Source organism: Anolis carolinensis, chromosome 1 (assembly GCF_035594765.1).
Source record: "Anolis carolinensis isolate JA03-04 chromosome 1, rAnoCar3.1.pri, whole genome shotgun sequence".
NCBI classification, from domain to species: Eukaryota; Metazoa; Chordata; class Lepidosauria; order Squamata; family Dactyloidae; genus Anolis; species Anolis carolinensis.
In genome coordinates, this window is record NC_085841.1 from 248,569,633 (window position 1) to 248,586,052 (window position 16,420).

Here is a 16,420-nt window from a genome sequence, read left to right on the forward strand (position 1 = left end):
GGGAAAACAACAGCCAAATTCAAAACATCCAGCACCACTTCTCAAGTGCCCAGTTGGTTTGATTCAAAATCGGGCCATTTGGTTCAAGGTGTGAACCCTCCATTCTTTGACTCTCTTTCGCCTCTCTTAGACTGCAATAGCTTCTATTGCTTCCTAATTCACATTCATTTTCCCTGGGAATATTATATCTCTCTAAAACTAACATTCCTTAGGGAGATGATTTGAGTGCACATGTCATTTTTCAAGACCAGAAAAGAAGGGCATAAACACTTGGGAACAACCTGGGTTATTTGTCTGTACCGTATGGACAAAATTCCCTCTGCCCTTTGTCTTCCAGAGAAGTTGTGCTGAGCTAACTTGAATGCAGATGAACCACATCCCACTTCTGGAATGGGATTTTTCAGTCATTTTATTAATTCATCTGGTATTGCAACTTACTTGCAGACTCTCTCTTTGGACTGTAGTAGTCTCACTTAACCTAATTCAAATGCTAGAGCAAAAGGAGATTCATACACTCACACATGCACACACAGAGTCACCACTGTATTTTCTATCAAGCCTTCCCAGTTCACTCCTTTCCTTAGATCTATACTAGATTAGAACTCTAGACTGCAAGCAGAGCAATGTCTTATGATTAGTGCACACTATTTTTAGTCTACCTGTTTACATTTCTCTTCCAGGTTTCCTTCACCAGGACCTGACGAAGCTGTTGTTGGTCTAGCGGGCATATCCTCACCTACCCAACTATGCATGGTCTGAGTTCAACAAATAGGAAAGGGAACATTGTTTAGCAGAAGCAAGCAGACAATTTGTAATGACCAATATAAAAGAGCAAGTATATGTTGTTGCCAGAGCTGTATTTTCAAAGCAGGTGGTAATTCTTCACTTTGAAAACAATGACACAAAATTGTCACTCTGATTATGCCTGGGATCTCAGCGACTCTTGAGTGCCATTCAATATTATTCAAATTATGCAATTACAGCAGAGTCTCACTTATCCAACACTCACTTATCCAACGTTCTGGATTATCCAATGCATTTTTGTAGTCAATGTTTTCAATATATCGTGATATTTTGGCGCTAAATTCGTAAATACAGTAATTACTACATAGCATTAATGTGTAATGAACTACTTTTTCTGTCAAATTTGTTGTATAACATGATGTTTTGGTGCTTAATTTGTAAAATCATAACCTATTTTGATGTTTAATAGGCTTTTTCTTAATCTCTCCTTATTATCCAACATATTCGCTTATCCAACGTTCTGCTGGCCCGTTTATGTTGGATAAGTGAGACTCTACTGTACCAGTAGGCCACTCAATAGTACTCTCAGATTTTATATTTTTCTCCATGAATACCCACTGATGAACACTATTTGACTTTTTATTATTGGGAAAAGAAAAAAACATTATTTTTAGTGTCCCTCAAGTCACTTTACTCAGAAATTTTCTGAATTGAGCAAAAGTCACATTAATATAAATTGTTTCCATATGTCTAATTGTACAATTCTAAAAATCAAAAATAAGTTTATATTCTCAGAGGTCCTATGATTTTCAAGTGAGGCCTACTCCCAGGTCAATATGCACAAGACTGTAGCCTGAAGCAGCAAGGCAACAGCAAAAGCAAAGCAACCAATCTCAATGTTGATTGGATAGGTTTAGTGCAATAGTGTTAACAGACTGGATTGCCATTCTAAAACATCTTCACCCACAAATGAATTTTCAAGGAATATCTGAATCTTTTGCAGATCCACCTAGGCTTCACATTTAGAATACTATGCACTATTTATTGATTTATTATTTAATAATAATTCATCACTGTTATAAGTTAAATATGGGTTAAGCAACTCTGTTTTTGGTAATTAAATTATAGTTCCACCTAATGCATTTTTGGCTAATGGGCATTATAACGTATTGTAGTCATTTGTTCCACAAGAACAGTTGAGGAATTTCCATATGAGAGAAGGAGAAACATGGAAAGAGTCTGTGACCCCACATCATAATTGTCTAATCAGAAAACCTGAATGTTTGAGTCTTTATTGAATCCAATAATCTGCCAAATCAAGTTGGCTTTTTCAATGAGCTTCCTACAGCAATCCTCAAGATTACTTTCCTTGAAAGTAGTGTCGTCTCCTCCTCTGCATATTCATGAAAACCTATCTGATTCACACTGAATCAGCCATTTTGTTGCTTAGTTCTATGGTTTGATGAGATCCTTATGGAACTCTTTATTACCTGGTTTAACTTAATACGGCACAAAAAGCACACATTGCTAACTTTATTGATGGCAGAAGATCATTCATAAATCATACTACAATAGACACAGTAGGGATGGCTGAGAAATTCCTTCTCATTGGCTCCCTCTTGCTAGTTTCCACATTCTTGGTAGTCTGTGTCTTTTCCAGCACTTACAGATTGATTTTCTCTCCATATCTGAACTTTGCTTTCAACATTTGCCAAGATGGTATTACTCTTACTTTGTGAATAGCAAGGGACAGCAAAGCTGAGATCTCTTTAGAGCTGACTGATCTGAATTTTAAAGTGTCATTTGTGACACATTTCAATAGCAAGTATGTTGTACATGCAGGATGCACACTCTGGACACTGCTCTACTGAACGACTCTATCTGTACAGAAAGCAAAGAAAGCCTTGAGTTCTGCTGCATAAATGGCAAAGGACGAAGGAAGAGAAAACACAGAATACCATTTTTCAGAGTAAAACCAACATTGCAATAATACAAATTACATGTTTACAGAAAGGTATTAGCTCCTTGAAAGTAATTTCAAACCATTTCTTGTGTGGTTTTATGATACTAATATTATTTCTCTATGAACTTGTTGAACAAGTTTAGCTTTTCAAAATAAACTAACAAGTTGTGTACTGAACAGCTAAGATGAAGAGGAGAAACTGAGGTTGTCTTTTGAGGGCACCACTGTTAGAGACAGAAAAGGGATGAAAATGGACCTGGTATTCTTGATACTCTCTCTTGGGAAGTTCACTTAACTAGTTATATTTTGGAGACCAGATATTTTTCTTTTATTCCCTCAGTTCTTGGACATATTGTACTTTTGTGAAGGTCTCTTCCAACTGCTAGGTCTGTCTTCATGCTGCTCTGATTCCTAATATTGCTTGTTCTGTTTAAAATTAATATGCTGTAAAACACCCTGGAATTAGAACACTTTCAAACAAATCAAACAAACCAGAAGCATGAATTCCTGTATTACTGAACCATGTATCCAAATGATACTGTTTTCTGAATAAAGCACTAATTTAGCCATCTATTAGTTGGCAAAGCACAAAGATGTTAATGCCTCACTGATGCCCAACCAGTTATGCTTCGAAGACAAAATACAAATTTATCTGATGTGATAAATTCAGATACGGGCTTTCAACAATTCTAGGGTAGCGTTGGCTATTTCTTTCTGCCAGGAGAAGCATTCACCTGAATAGACTTCTCTTAAATGTTGCTTCAGTCCAAATAAAACAGGGAATGCAGTCCTGTGATTTTGAAGGCTATTCGTGAATTTCAGCTAAAAAAGGGGGAAGGCAGCTTTTTTGGCAATTGTCTTTTCTCTTTCAGAAAGTTCCTTTCAATGTTATTTGCAGGTAGAGGGGTAAATCCATGAAAAGTGTCTTTTCAGTGATCTGCTAACAACAATATTCTGATGGGTAACTAGATTTCACAAAAGCAAATTATGGCTTCATGTCAGTATATTTCTCTGTGTTCTATTTCACAATTATTGTAATTGTTTAAACTAAACCTCCACCATCATTTCTTCACATCATTTTCACTCACCTTTCTCACATCTGAGCTCTTTGGTTCTGTTGTCCAGGTAATAATCCTGGAAACTGCAAGTTTTGCTTCACTGGAGTTTACAAAATCCGTAGGGTCCATCTGTCTGGCCAATGATTCAATGTACTTCAGGATTGCTACTTTGACCTACAGAGAGTAGAACACTTCTATAAATAAAAAATATGATCCCAATCCATAAAGCTCAAAATTCTTTTCTGCTCACACCTTAGGTATCATTTATGAACTACAAAAAACTAGATTTTCTGAAAGCCTTTAAAATATATCCACTGAATAACATAACAACATTCCCAACTTTTTTGTTGTCAAATATTAGGATCACTTTGCTCTTAAAGGTAAACACTTTATAATGAAATACAAAGACATTACCTACCTTAAGGTTTGGTGTTTGAGTTTGATCTACAATAAATCTCATCAAAATATTAAATTGCTGATCAAAAGGAAAGGAATCCCTAGAATGGAAATAACAGAGAGGAAAGCATGACAACACATTCTATTACCCCCTGCAAGATATAGGCAGAAGCCAAAACACAGATTGACTGTTTAATCAACGTTACATTTTTGTGCTTGATTAAGAATATAGACACTGGCAGTTCCCAAGTTATGAACAAGATAGGTTCTGTAGGTTCGTTCTTAAGTTGAATTTGTTTGTAAATAACAACAGGTATATTTTTTCAATGTATATGAAAATAAAATATATGCTCTAGCTTTGGATAGCATTAGAAAGTGTTAACACCTGTGGTGTTTGTTTTGCTGTCTGTGCTCCCATTCAGAAGATTTCATCTCACATTTGACCCTGTAAAGATTGGATTTTGAAAACTGTGTCTTTGTGGAAACAAGGATTGGTGATAAAACTTCAGTTCCCAATGACAACTCTTTCAGGGGTGAATTTCCCTTCCTAGAGGTAGATTTCTTTCACTGCCTGTTGTCTCACCCCTGTTCTTAACTATAAGTTGTTTGTAAGTCAGATGTTTGTAACTTGGGAACTGCCTGTAGTTCAAAGATGATCCTTGATAAAGAAATTGGACTCCACCCATTTTTTTCTGTTTCATTCAGACTTCTTTCCTTGCAATATCTTGATTTAGAATGACAAAAAGTAAGATATGCAGCCGATGCAAGCCACAGCCTAGTAGTGGGAGAACAAAATACAACCAAACCCAAATACCTGCTCTTATATGCATAGAAGTAATGGGCTGTCCTTAGAGCACTGCTACAAATAATGCTCATGAAATTTTGCAAACCCTCTGCAAAAAGTGAAGAGACTGGACACATTAGTGCCTTATACACTGTTTAATCTAAGCATAAACCCCCAGTTAGTGACTGCTAAAAAACGGTTAATACAAAATCAAAGGCTTTGGCTAGATTACACCTCAAGCCTCTGCAGTGATTTCATATTCAGTCAGGACTCCATGATTTATTAACAAACAAAAAGTGGCCATTCCACATGTATAGCTGTGAGGAAGTAAGAAACTTGCATATCATGGTTTAATTTTTAATGAAATAAGCCAACAACAAAAACCATAACTAATTCTGGACTGTAGCGATTGTAATAAATCAAGCCCTGTATTTTTCCCCGAATGCATCTATATTATTGCATAAAAAGCAAGGGAGTAGACACACTTGCATCAAGTAGACTATTCCTCAAATGCTATGTACAGTTTAGAGCAGTCTTTTAAAAACAGGTAGTTTCCCAATGCACTGCACATAACACACCAAGGAATATCTCATGTTGACTATAGGTGAATTGTAGCACAGCATATCTGGGGAGTATATGTTGAGGAAAGATACTTAAACCACTATATCTTCTCTTTCTAAGAAGAGAAGAAATTGGCATGCAGGAAGATTCATAGGTATCCACTGTCATTTGCCAACACACTACCTTGTCACATCCAGAGCTTTCTGCACTTTTGCTTGCACTGATCCCAGCAAGTCAGCACCCATCTTCTTGAGTAACTGGGTCAAAAGGACAAAGAGCCAATCTTGCAAATCATCCTTGTGAATAATGATAAAATCTACCAGGGTTTCAAGAAACATACTAAAAACCTGTAAATGGTAAGGAGAGCAAGAAAACAACAATGGTGTAAGAACATTTTACTTTCAATAAAAAGACCAAAACTGTTTTAAGTGAGAAATGGCTAACACCAATGGGAGCACTGTAAAAACCCTTTAAGATATGCCATTTTAAACATACAAAAGTGAGATTGGGAGATGGGGTGAGGAGGAAGGAGAATACACTTACTCTCTGTTGTGAATTCCACCGCAAAACAGGGCATGCAACAAAACAAACCATTCATTAGTACACAGATATATAGAGAATCAAAGTAAACTACTGTAAGGCAGTTTTTTTTTCTAACATCCAGATTTCTCACAGAAAAAAATTGTCACAGAGCAGGCTAAGACCACAAAGACACCCACTGAAATAACCCATCTTATTTCACGATGAAATGCTCTGCTCCAGATATTATTCCACATTTACAGCACTTGCTTTCAAAACGTATCCAAATATTGTTCATAGTTTGTAAAGTCTAAAAGCTGTTTAGTATTGTGCTCAAATACTGTGTTCTTTAAAGAAGTGGAATTAATTATTTATACCATAATTTCAACTTCATGCACCTGATGTGGTGGGATGTAATCCACAAGCACATGCTATAATGAAAGTGTAAGTCTTTGAGATACCACATGAATATTTGTTGCATTTTCCCCCTCATTTGGTTGCTCAATCCCAGAAGTCAAATCTATCTCAATATATAACAAATCCACAAATGGATTGAGATAACTTTGGTTTTGAAAACTAGGTTGATCTACATAATGAAATGCTTAAGAATATATTTTCTTCACAAAATACAACATTTGTCTTAAAAGATATTCTTATGATGTTACCTTGCTGTGGGGGTCTGCAAACATGCGTGTGAAGATCTCACACAGCCTTTTCAATTCAACTCGACTGAAACACAAAACAATTAAAGAAAGTATTTAAGATCTGACAGAGAGCATCTGAAAAATAAAAGGAAATCCTTGATACTAATATCACGAATAACATCAAAAGTTATAAACTGGACTTTTGTTGGTTAATCCCAACTACAATACATTAAATCAATGTGAAATGATGAGTCAACATGTAGGTAAATTTCACTGACTCAGAGTCTATTGGACTTGGAACAATGGGTTCAAGTTACAGGAATGGACTCCACTTGATAATTAGGAATAACTTCCTGACAGAAAGAGCTATTCGGCAATGGAATTCTCTGCCTCGGAATATGGTGGAAGCTCCTTCCTTGAAGGCTTTTAAGCAGAGGCTGGATGGCCATCTGTTAGGAGGACTTTGGACTTTTCCTGCATGGCAAAGGGTTGGTCTAGATGGCCCACGTGGCCTCTTCCAACTTTGATTCTATGTTAAGCTATAGCCTAGGAATACATTTTAGGACATTATTTGTAAAGCAGCTCAAGATCAAAAATTGAAAAAAAAAAAGATTTAAGACGTTGAAATGTCAAATTTCTCTCCCCGCCCCCCCCCCCCCCATTCCCAAAGATCCTTTGGCCTTACTCTCCTTCTCTGTTGCTGAGGGCAACATAAAATGCCTACAAAAATCTAAAGTCACACAAACTAAGGAGAGTTATAGGCAGTTTAACTTATTTGTCATTTTAAACTATATTAAAGAGATTTTATCATAGTAAAATGTTTTATATCTATTTCACATCAACTCCTTGGACGCTGGTGGCCTGAGAGTTAACAAATAAATGTTTTACATTAATAAATTCAACATAAATGTTGTTCTCATTAATGAATGTTACTCCCTTCAGTGTTACACCTATGTAAAGAATTCAAAAATGTGGCTTTTGAACAATTCCTTAACACCCCCCCCCCCCCCCCATCATTTTGAGTACTGACAGGAATTACTTCCAACATCTGGAAGATACCCTGATCATCGAGAAATGTGCCATAGTTTGCTTCCTTAATTTGTACTTCAGCTGCACCAGGACTGAGGTACCAAAGAAGAGTCTCATATACAGTACTAGCTGTGCCCGGCCACGCATTGCTGTGGCGAAGTCTGGTGGTATGGGAAATAAAGTATTGAGGAATTGGTGGTAGTTAAGGTAAAGGGTAAAGGTTTTCCCCTGACATTAAGTCCAGTCGTGTCTTACTCTGGAGGTTGGTGCTCATCTCCATTTCTAAGCCGAAGAGCCGGCGTTGTCCGTAGACTCCTCCAAAGTCATGTGGGATGACTGCATGGAGCGGCGTTACCTTCCCGCCGGAGCAGTACCTATTGATGCACTCACATTTGCATGTTTTTGAACTTCTGGGTTGGCAGAAGCTGGGGCTAACAGTGGGGGCTCTCTCCGCTCCCCCAATTCAAACCTGTGGCCTTTCGGTCCAGAAGTTCACCAGCTCAGCGCTTTAACACGCTGCGCCATCAGGGGATATTATTTCCTAAAGGTTGTGAATATACAATATTTCTGATTGGTTTTTTTTGTTTGTTGGAGGCAAGTATGAATGCTGCAATTAGGGAAAATGATTAGCATGTAATGGCCTTGGAGCTTTAAAGCCTGGCTGTTTCCTCCCTGAGTGAATTTTTTGTTGGGAGGTGTTAGCTGGCCCTGATTGTTTCCTGTCTGGAATTCCCTTGTTTTCAGAGTGGTGTTGTTTGCGATATTTTATGTGCTTCTACTGTCTGTGGCCCTGAGAAAACAGAGGATTTTCCAGACTTTGATGATGGGAATACTTTGTTGGGAGGTGTTAGCTGGCCCTGATTGTTTCCTGTCTGGAATTCCCTTGTTTTCAGAGTGGTGTTGTTTGCGATATTTTATGTGCTTCTACTGTCTGTGGCCCTGAGAAAACAGGATTTGCCAGACTTTGATGATGGGAATACTTTGTTGGGAGGTGTTAGCTGGCCCTGATTGTCTCCTGTGTGGAATTCCCCTGTTTATTTACTGTCCTGGTTTTAGAGATTATATTGTTCTGCATTATTCTATCCCAGTAATTATTTCATATTAAAGAAGAATCTCACTTATCCAACATTCGCTTATACAGTGTTCTGGATTATCCAACGCAGTCTGCCTTTTCATAATCAATGTTTTTGTAGTCAGTGTTTTAAATTCATTGTGATATTTTAGTGGTAAATTTGTAAATACAGTACAGTAGAGTCTCACTTATCCAACATAAATGGGCCGGCAGAACGTTGGATAAGCGAATATGTTGGATAATGAGGAATTAAAGATAACCCTATTAAACATCAAATTAAGTTATGATTTTACAAATTAAGCACCAAAACATCATGTTAGACAACAAATTTGTCAGAAAAAGTAGTTCAGTACACAGTAATGCTATATAGTAATTACTGTATTTATGAATTTAGCACCAAAATATCACGATATATTGAAAGCATTGACTACAAAAATGCGTTGGATAATCCAGAACGTTGGATAAGCGAGTGTTGGATAAGTGAGACTCTACTGTAAATACTACATAGCATTACTGTGCATGGAACTACTTTTTCTGTCAAATTTGTTGTATAATATGATGTTTTGGTGCTTAATTTGTATAACGATTACCTAATTTGATGTTTAATTGGCCTTTCCTGAATCCTTTCTTATTATCCAACATATTCACTTATCCTGCTGGCCTGTTTACGTTGGATAAGTGAGACTCTACTGTATATTTCTAATCTTATATTATCTGCTCAGAACTGGATTATATGAGGCCCCTTCTTCACAGCTGTATAAAATGCACACTGAAGTGGATTATATGGTAGTGCGGAGTCAAGATAATCCAGTGCAAAGCAGATAATATAAGATTATAAATGGGTTATATAGCTGTGTGGAAGGGCCTTGAGTCTACACTGCCATATAATCCAGTGCAAATTAGATAATCTGTGGAAGAAGTCTAAGTGAGGCCTAAATCTGCCTGTCCCCTAACTGAAACCTGGCTGTCCCTTGGTTGCTAGGCAACCAAGTGGGCAGAGATTAGCCCTCGAAACTGGCAGCAATTGGATAAAAGCAATTATTCCTCTCCCTCTAATTAGGACTTTATTTTTCTTTTCTTTTTGTTGTATCAACCTTGAGGCGTGGATGATGGGTTGTGTTGTCAAATTTTGAGGTTGGGGGGCCTGTACTTTTGTTGTTTTGTGAATTGCCGTGATGCCATCACTCTTTTATATATATAGATCTGTTTAAGCACTTACCTCAGTGTCCGTTGGCTCTTTAGTAAATTCTGCAGGCCTATCAGTCCTTCTTTCCTTTCAGACCAGTTGGAACTAGCACAGTGATTTAAGACCTCGGCCACATCCTCTGTCTGCCGCAAATAATGGGGGATGCCTCCATTGCGGGAACCATAGGAACGCTCTGAGCAAGCACTCGATGCATCACTGTTTGCGTCATCATCAGAATACATCCCGTATGGCTCATACCTTCGTCTCACTGGCTTTTTCTGGTGAAGTGGATGGATGGGAAGGGAAATTAATAGGCTTTGCAGAGTTATATTTCTGTTACCACTACCCCACAAAGGCTGGGTAATTACAATAGGAACAGAATGCAATTACTGTAAACTGCATCTCATCAGTGGCATATGGAAAAGCAAGGCACAGAGAACCTTGAGGATCACAACATGAGCTGAAAGCCTCTAATACAGTGGTTCTCAACTTGTGGGTCCCCAGGTATTTTGGCCTACAACTCCCAGATATCCCAGCCAGTTTACCAGCTGTTAGGATTTGTGGGAGTTGAAGGCCAAAACATCTGGGGACCCACAGATTGAGAACCACTGCTCTAATAACCAGCACTGGAAGAACTGTCAGTGTCCTGTGATCTGAGGAGGGAACCTAGTGCCACTACTATGAAAAGAGATACTCATTGCTTGACCCAGAGGCCACTGATAATATGAAAAGAGATACTCATTGCTTGACCCAGAGGCCACTGATAATAGAAACTGTGGAATTCTTTGGACATAGCCAAGGCCAAAACATACTAAGTCTTGGACGGATGGTAGTGGATTCAGAAAAATAGGTGCTACATCCTATAGTTTTAATCTTATGGGATAGAACTAAAAGCAAAAAAGCTTAAAATGGTAATCTGTGAAACAAAGAGCTATTACATTAAGGGCTCCGTGTTTTCCACATCTGTGCCAAACTTCTTCAATATACCAGATTTTATATTTACCACATTTTTATTGAACATTTTACAACAAACTTATTTTGGAATCCAAGTTTTTTTCATGAAGAGAAGAGCTCAAAAATAGGTAGAAAAAGTATTTAGAAACAACTGTCAGGCAGGCAGGGATTCAAGAGATGAGAGCACTGAGGTATAATGTCTAGAACAGTGCTCTTACTCTCTTCTATGGCTAAAATTTCTTGAGTATTCGCTGTCAGCTAAAGTCCAATTTCCATATCTTTCATATCCTCCAATTTTGCTATCTCTCTGTAATTCATACCACAAAAAACCACCTCTAGATTGTGAAATTATATTAATATAATCCTTTACAGAAATCTGGCTCTATTGTGTCAATATTTTGATTTCTTAAGGCAGTAATCACATAATTTGTTAAGAAAATTGTAGCATTTCTGATGTCCAATAAGACTGTAATTTCATAGAACTTGGATTCTAACATATTAAACAATTACATCACCATAAGAATTTTGAAACAGGGAGTGCAAAAACTGGAAAGTAAACCAAAGAAAGAAAGAAAAAGTAAAACAGCATTGGTACCTTGCTCCTGGAGTCTCCTAACAGCTGTATGCAGGAAAATATTGAAGGGTGGGAAAAAGCATAGAGAATTATGTCAGAAGCTTATGCAGGGATTGCTCTTGCAACAAAAATGTACAAGCAAATGTGCCTTTGCAAATTAAAAATACAAATTCAGCCAATTTGTCTTCAAGCAACATAAAATTAAACAAATTTCAGAGTGCGGCATCAAAATGATTACTCTTTGACTCTTGGCTTAATAGAAGCCAAGTTTTCTTGGAGAGTATGCCTATGCTGGCAATGTGGAGTTGGCATATTGCCTGCACTAAAGCTAATATAACAATGCCTTATACTCTACTGACACTGTTATAAACCTCTCCTAAAGGAGTCCCAACCCAGAGCAACATCTCCAAGCATCTTTTCTCTTTTTACAATTCCCATCATCCTAGGCCAGTATGGCCAATTACCCAAGGGAATGCAAGCTGTCGTACAATTCAGAGGGTGCCATCATACCCTTGAAGAGATAAGAAGATGTAGAGAAACCTACCCAAGAAAAGCAGATGTTTTGTGGTCAGAAGAGCTCAGGTCCAACTGGTAACTCAAGAATTTCAGGTAGCAGTGCTAAGAAAGTCTAATTTCTGAATTCTTGGAGAACTGCACACTTGGTACTTTAATGGCTTTTTCATAGACAATTCTCCAGATGTCTCATTAGGACACCTAAGATGGATTTTAGGAAACTCTTTGTCCTGCTGCAGTATTAGTTAGATCTGAATACTCATCACACTGAGTTTCAATGGGTCAAATTATCAAGGTGCTGCTCTGCATATTCTAAGTATTAGAAGGCTGCCTCTCCCTGTTTCTGGGAATAGTTTTTGCTGTTTTGGACTGAATTTGCTTTATTACTAACTTCTTAAAAAGGAAGCTGCACCTCATGATTCACTTGCATAGTCCAAAGTTGGCAGGGCCACTCCTCTGTCACTCTTCAAATTAATAAAAAATATGGACAAATCTGTATTTGTATTGATATGACAACCTGAAATTATCTTTGGACAAAACAATGGCACCAGCCGCACTACTCCTTTTTCTTGATGGATCTTGTCTGCTGCAATTTACAGTCAATTATTCTCTATGTTGATAATTGCAACCAGAAAAGAAAGTTAAGATAGCAAGATGCTATTAAGAATCTGTTCTAATCCTAACACAGAGAAGCAACAGATTCTGTTGACACATCAACAGTTTTGACAATTATATGTACATAGTAAAGAAACGCTAAATCAAAGGAGATACACTGAAGCTCTTCCTAATTCCATTGCATTGAAAATTTATTAATAGATGTTTCCTTAGAGACTGCAAGCTGTTAAAACAATCTATATGCTTTGGACTACAACTGCAAGAGCACAGAGTTTATGGGATTTATAACCCAAAGCATGCATACAGTGGTAAACTGACTACTCTGTTACATTGCCATAGAGGCTCCCCTTAGTCCAAGCAAAATCTCTGTTTATCTAACCACTCTGAGTTCAAGAAAATTTAGATTTTAATAGATTGTTTCCATCTTTTCCAACTTTATTAAGTCATTTCAATCAAGAATATACTTTGATGTAGCCTGAGGGAAAAAATAATAAAAACAGCTCCCTATTCTTTATCTCGGAGCCAAACACAATATAGATTTAGATAGTACACTTACGGCCAAACATATTTCACTAAGAACTTCAGTGGCAGTGGAGCCTTTGACCAAATGCTGATTTGTTTCTGCATTTACAAGATTACCAATAAATCATCTGTATAACTTTGTAAGGGGCCCCCGGTGGCACAGTGTGTTAAAGCACAGAGTGGCTGAACTTGCGGACCAAAAGGTCGCACGTTCGAATCCGGGGAGCGGAATAAGTGCCCGCTGTTAGCCCCAGCTTCTGCCAACCTAGCAGTTCGAAAACATGCAAATGTGAGTAGATTGATAGGTACTGCTCCGGCGGGAAGGTAACGGCGCACCATGCAGTCATGCCGGCCACACGACCTTGGAGGTATCTATGGACAATGCCGGCTCTTCGGCTTAGAAATGGAGATGACCATCAACCCCCAGAATCAGACATGAGTAGATTTAACATCAGGGAAAGCCTTTACCTTTACTATAATTTTGTAAATTATATAGTCTTGGCCATCTTCCTGTTCCAGGGGATGTGCATAATCCTATCATTACCACAAGTTGGCCTGATGATGAACAACATCTTCTCATCTAGTTATATATCTCCTCTCTTCCAGAGCAACAACCCTCTCATCATCTTAACAGCAATATCATATCCTTGTGTGATTTTCAGATTTGGATATGAGGATATGGGAGTTCTATTTGGGAAATTTGGGAAATTAATAGCAAAAACAGAGAGAACAGAAAGGCAAAAGGATTGCTTTCGCTAGTCTAAAGCCATGCTAGAGGTGCATTTGTAGCTTTTGCTCTTTGGGGATTTATCATGTGAAGTTTCAAATCATTTAGTATTCATGGATCCCTTGCTGGGAGATACACACAAGTTCCAAATTTATATGGTATAGAGAACAGTGAAGGTAGAAGAAGGGAAGGAAGCACTTGCATATTCTCATGGCTGTGATTACTAAAGCCTTCCAAATGCTGTCTCCCATCCTGAATTTTCAGTAATTATGATTCCAAATGATGAGGTGACAGTCATATCTTAGAAGAAATTTGACTTTGCCACTCTAGCCTTCAAAACCATTGTCATATGTGTGTTACAGTGACAACAGTTTAAAAAGGAAATCAGGGCTGGTGGAATCTAGTAGCATCTCAGGTTCAGTACAACATATGCCTGTCAGCCATGCCCCTCTACACTCCACATTGGACAAAAAGGGCATTCTTTATGCAAGAGAATAAACAGAGAGAAATCTGGTACTAGAAACAGCAATATCCAAAAACCATTTACAGAGAATTTCAACATTCTCAAAAATACAAGCTTTGACTTACATGTAACATTTCTTAAACAAAAGCAAAGCAAAACAAAAGAAGACTAAAAGAGATAAATTGGAACAATTATAAATTTCAATCCATTAGTATAGATATAGACAGATGTAACTTTTTCTTGGTATATTACCATATAGAGGTTCTCACAAAGGCAATTTAACAAAAAAAATCTCTTCAGAGTATTCTATCAGTCAAAGTAAACTGTTTGGTGTAAGCAGATTTATTGCTTTCACACCTTAACTAGCCGCTAGAAAAACTATGTCATTTTAAGCTATTATTTGAATCACAATCTATAATTTTCTTATTATAGTGTGACTAGACTCCCACAACTATGTAACTATTAAAACACCTAGGTTGTCTATTGTACCCCATTGGTGCATCTTAAAGAGATTATATGAATGAAATCTTATGCTGAAATAAATCAATTATATTCCTTCCTCCCATTTTTATGATACTGTAACTGTGTTATGTTGTGACAGGTGAACATGGCTAGTTACATAATCACTTTTGCTTTCTGCTGATAGAAAAAGGTACACAGGAAATAGCTAGGAAACATTAACAAGCATAGTGTTTGCCTTCTGAGTAGATGTACTGCCTTTTGATAGAAACAGTTTCAAGAATGCAAGAGAATAGTGCTGAATGCTTTGGGTAATGGGAAAATCAAGCTTCTAGCTTGTGGGATCTACTTCACTTGTTACTAAAAAGCTGAGATGCACAAAACAAAACCTGGTGCAAAAGATATTCATTTAGAATTGAAAATATTATAAACTCAGCCACTTATTAGAAATGAACAGAGCTCTTTACAAAATATATTTGTGGTTTCCCTGAATCTTCTTCATCTCAGTGCTGTAATTTAGGACAAGGGAGGGGGATGAGGGGAAGTCATTTTGTTCCTGTTATTGTTGAACAACCGGGAATCAGAAACCCTGGATGATCTTCTGCGAATCACTCAGAGCTGTGTTATTACATACAGATATTCCTTTTGCTCACTTTTATCCAACCACTCTGGAAATAACTCTAATGTAAAAGAAGCAACTAGAGTGTGAACTTATTTCTACACCACCCTTTCTGGGGTATTGTAATGGAATAAAGAGAATTTTCCAAATATGGAAATATAATAAAAGCAAATACGTTTATGAGACTACATAACCCCATAGACAAATACACACAATACAGAGGTATATAAGTTATAGGAATACAAACTATATACTCCTCACATCTTATTCTTGGGTAAAACTGGGTCAGTTTACAAAAACACCATAGTAATCTATTATTCAATGAAGCAGACAGGTGTGCTATCTTAAGTGGCTGTGAGACATCCGAATCAGTAAGAAAAAGGTATAAACACGGCTACCTTGTAACTCTTGACCTATATGTGAGATTACAAGTACCTTAAGACCTTTTTCCAGATCTAAAATTCTCATTATCTGTCTCTTCTGAAGTATAGTAACCTTTATATGCATATACATATGCTGAAATCCCAAAAAACATTTACACAGAATCACCCACATTGGCAGATTGAAAAGGAACACTGAAAAAACAGAGAGGAGAATGTACGTACAGGAGGCAACTTTAAGCGACTTTCTGGAGTTGGTAGCATTTTGTGTTTTCCCTCTTACCAGTGCATCTGCCACAGCTGCTTCCAGATCTGTGCTTGTACTGAGAACTCGCATCGCATTCATAGAGGCAGGCAACCTGCCTGGCTGTCCAAGCCCAAACCGGTCTGCACAAAAGACAATATTGAAAAGGCATAATTAAGTGAGCTCATGGTCCCTTGGAATATTAATAAGGCTGCTGGCTTGGAATTCATCGACAAAGACTGGGAGATTTTCCGTGGCTTTAATTATTATTAGGCACTCTTTTTGTTGGTTACTAAGATGAGAGAACTTTAGGATTACAACAGAAAATCAAAGCACAATATTCTGTTATAAAGCTCTGGTGCTAAACACAGCACTGGGCATACTTTATACTTTT

General features: G+C 37.5%; 1 protein-coding gene across 24 annotated transcripts in view; it reads right to left on the reverse strand.

Annotated features, from left to right (window-relative positions):
• The window catches only part of clasp1 (cytoplasmic linker associated protein 1), a 232,682-nt gene that overhangs the window by 45,174 nt on the left and 171,088 nt on the right, over positions 1-16,420 (reverse strand). For 14 of the 24 annotated variants that reach the window (XM_062967373.1, XM_062967374.1, XM_062967375.1 and 11 more), the window contains 8 exons: positions 16,066-16,169; positions 11,506-11,529; positions 9,990-10,234; positions 6,691-6,754; positions 5,690-5,853; positions 4,184-4,262; positions 3,796-3,939; positions 660-755 (listed from right to left, as the gene is read on the reverse strand). In XM_062967373.1, coding sequence (XP_062823443.1) covers positions 660-755; positions 3,796-3,939; positions 4,184-4,262; positions 5,690-5,853; positions 6,691-6,754; positions 9,990-10,234; positions 11,506-11,529; positions 16,066-16,169 — 920 coding nt within the window. The remainder of the gene's footprint in view (positions 1-659; positions 756-3,795; positions 3,940-4,183; positions 4,263-5,689; positions 5,854-6,690; positions 6,755-9,989; positions 10,235-11,505; positions 11,530-16,065; positions 16,170-16,420) is intronic. The other 10 variants (XM_062967379.1, XM_062967388.1, XM_062967393.1 and 7 more) reach the window with 1 other exon arrangement.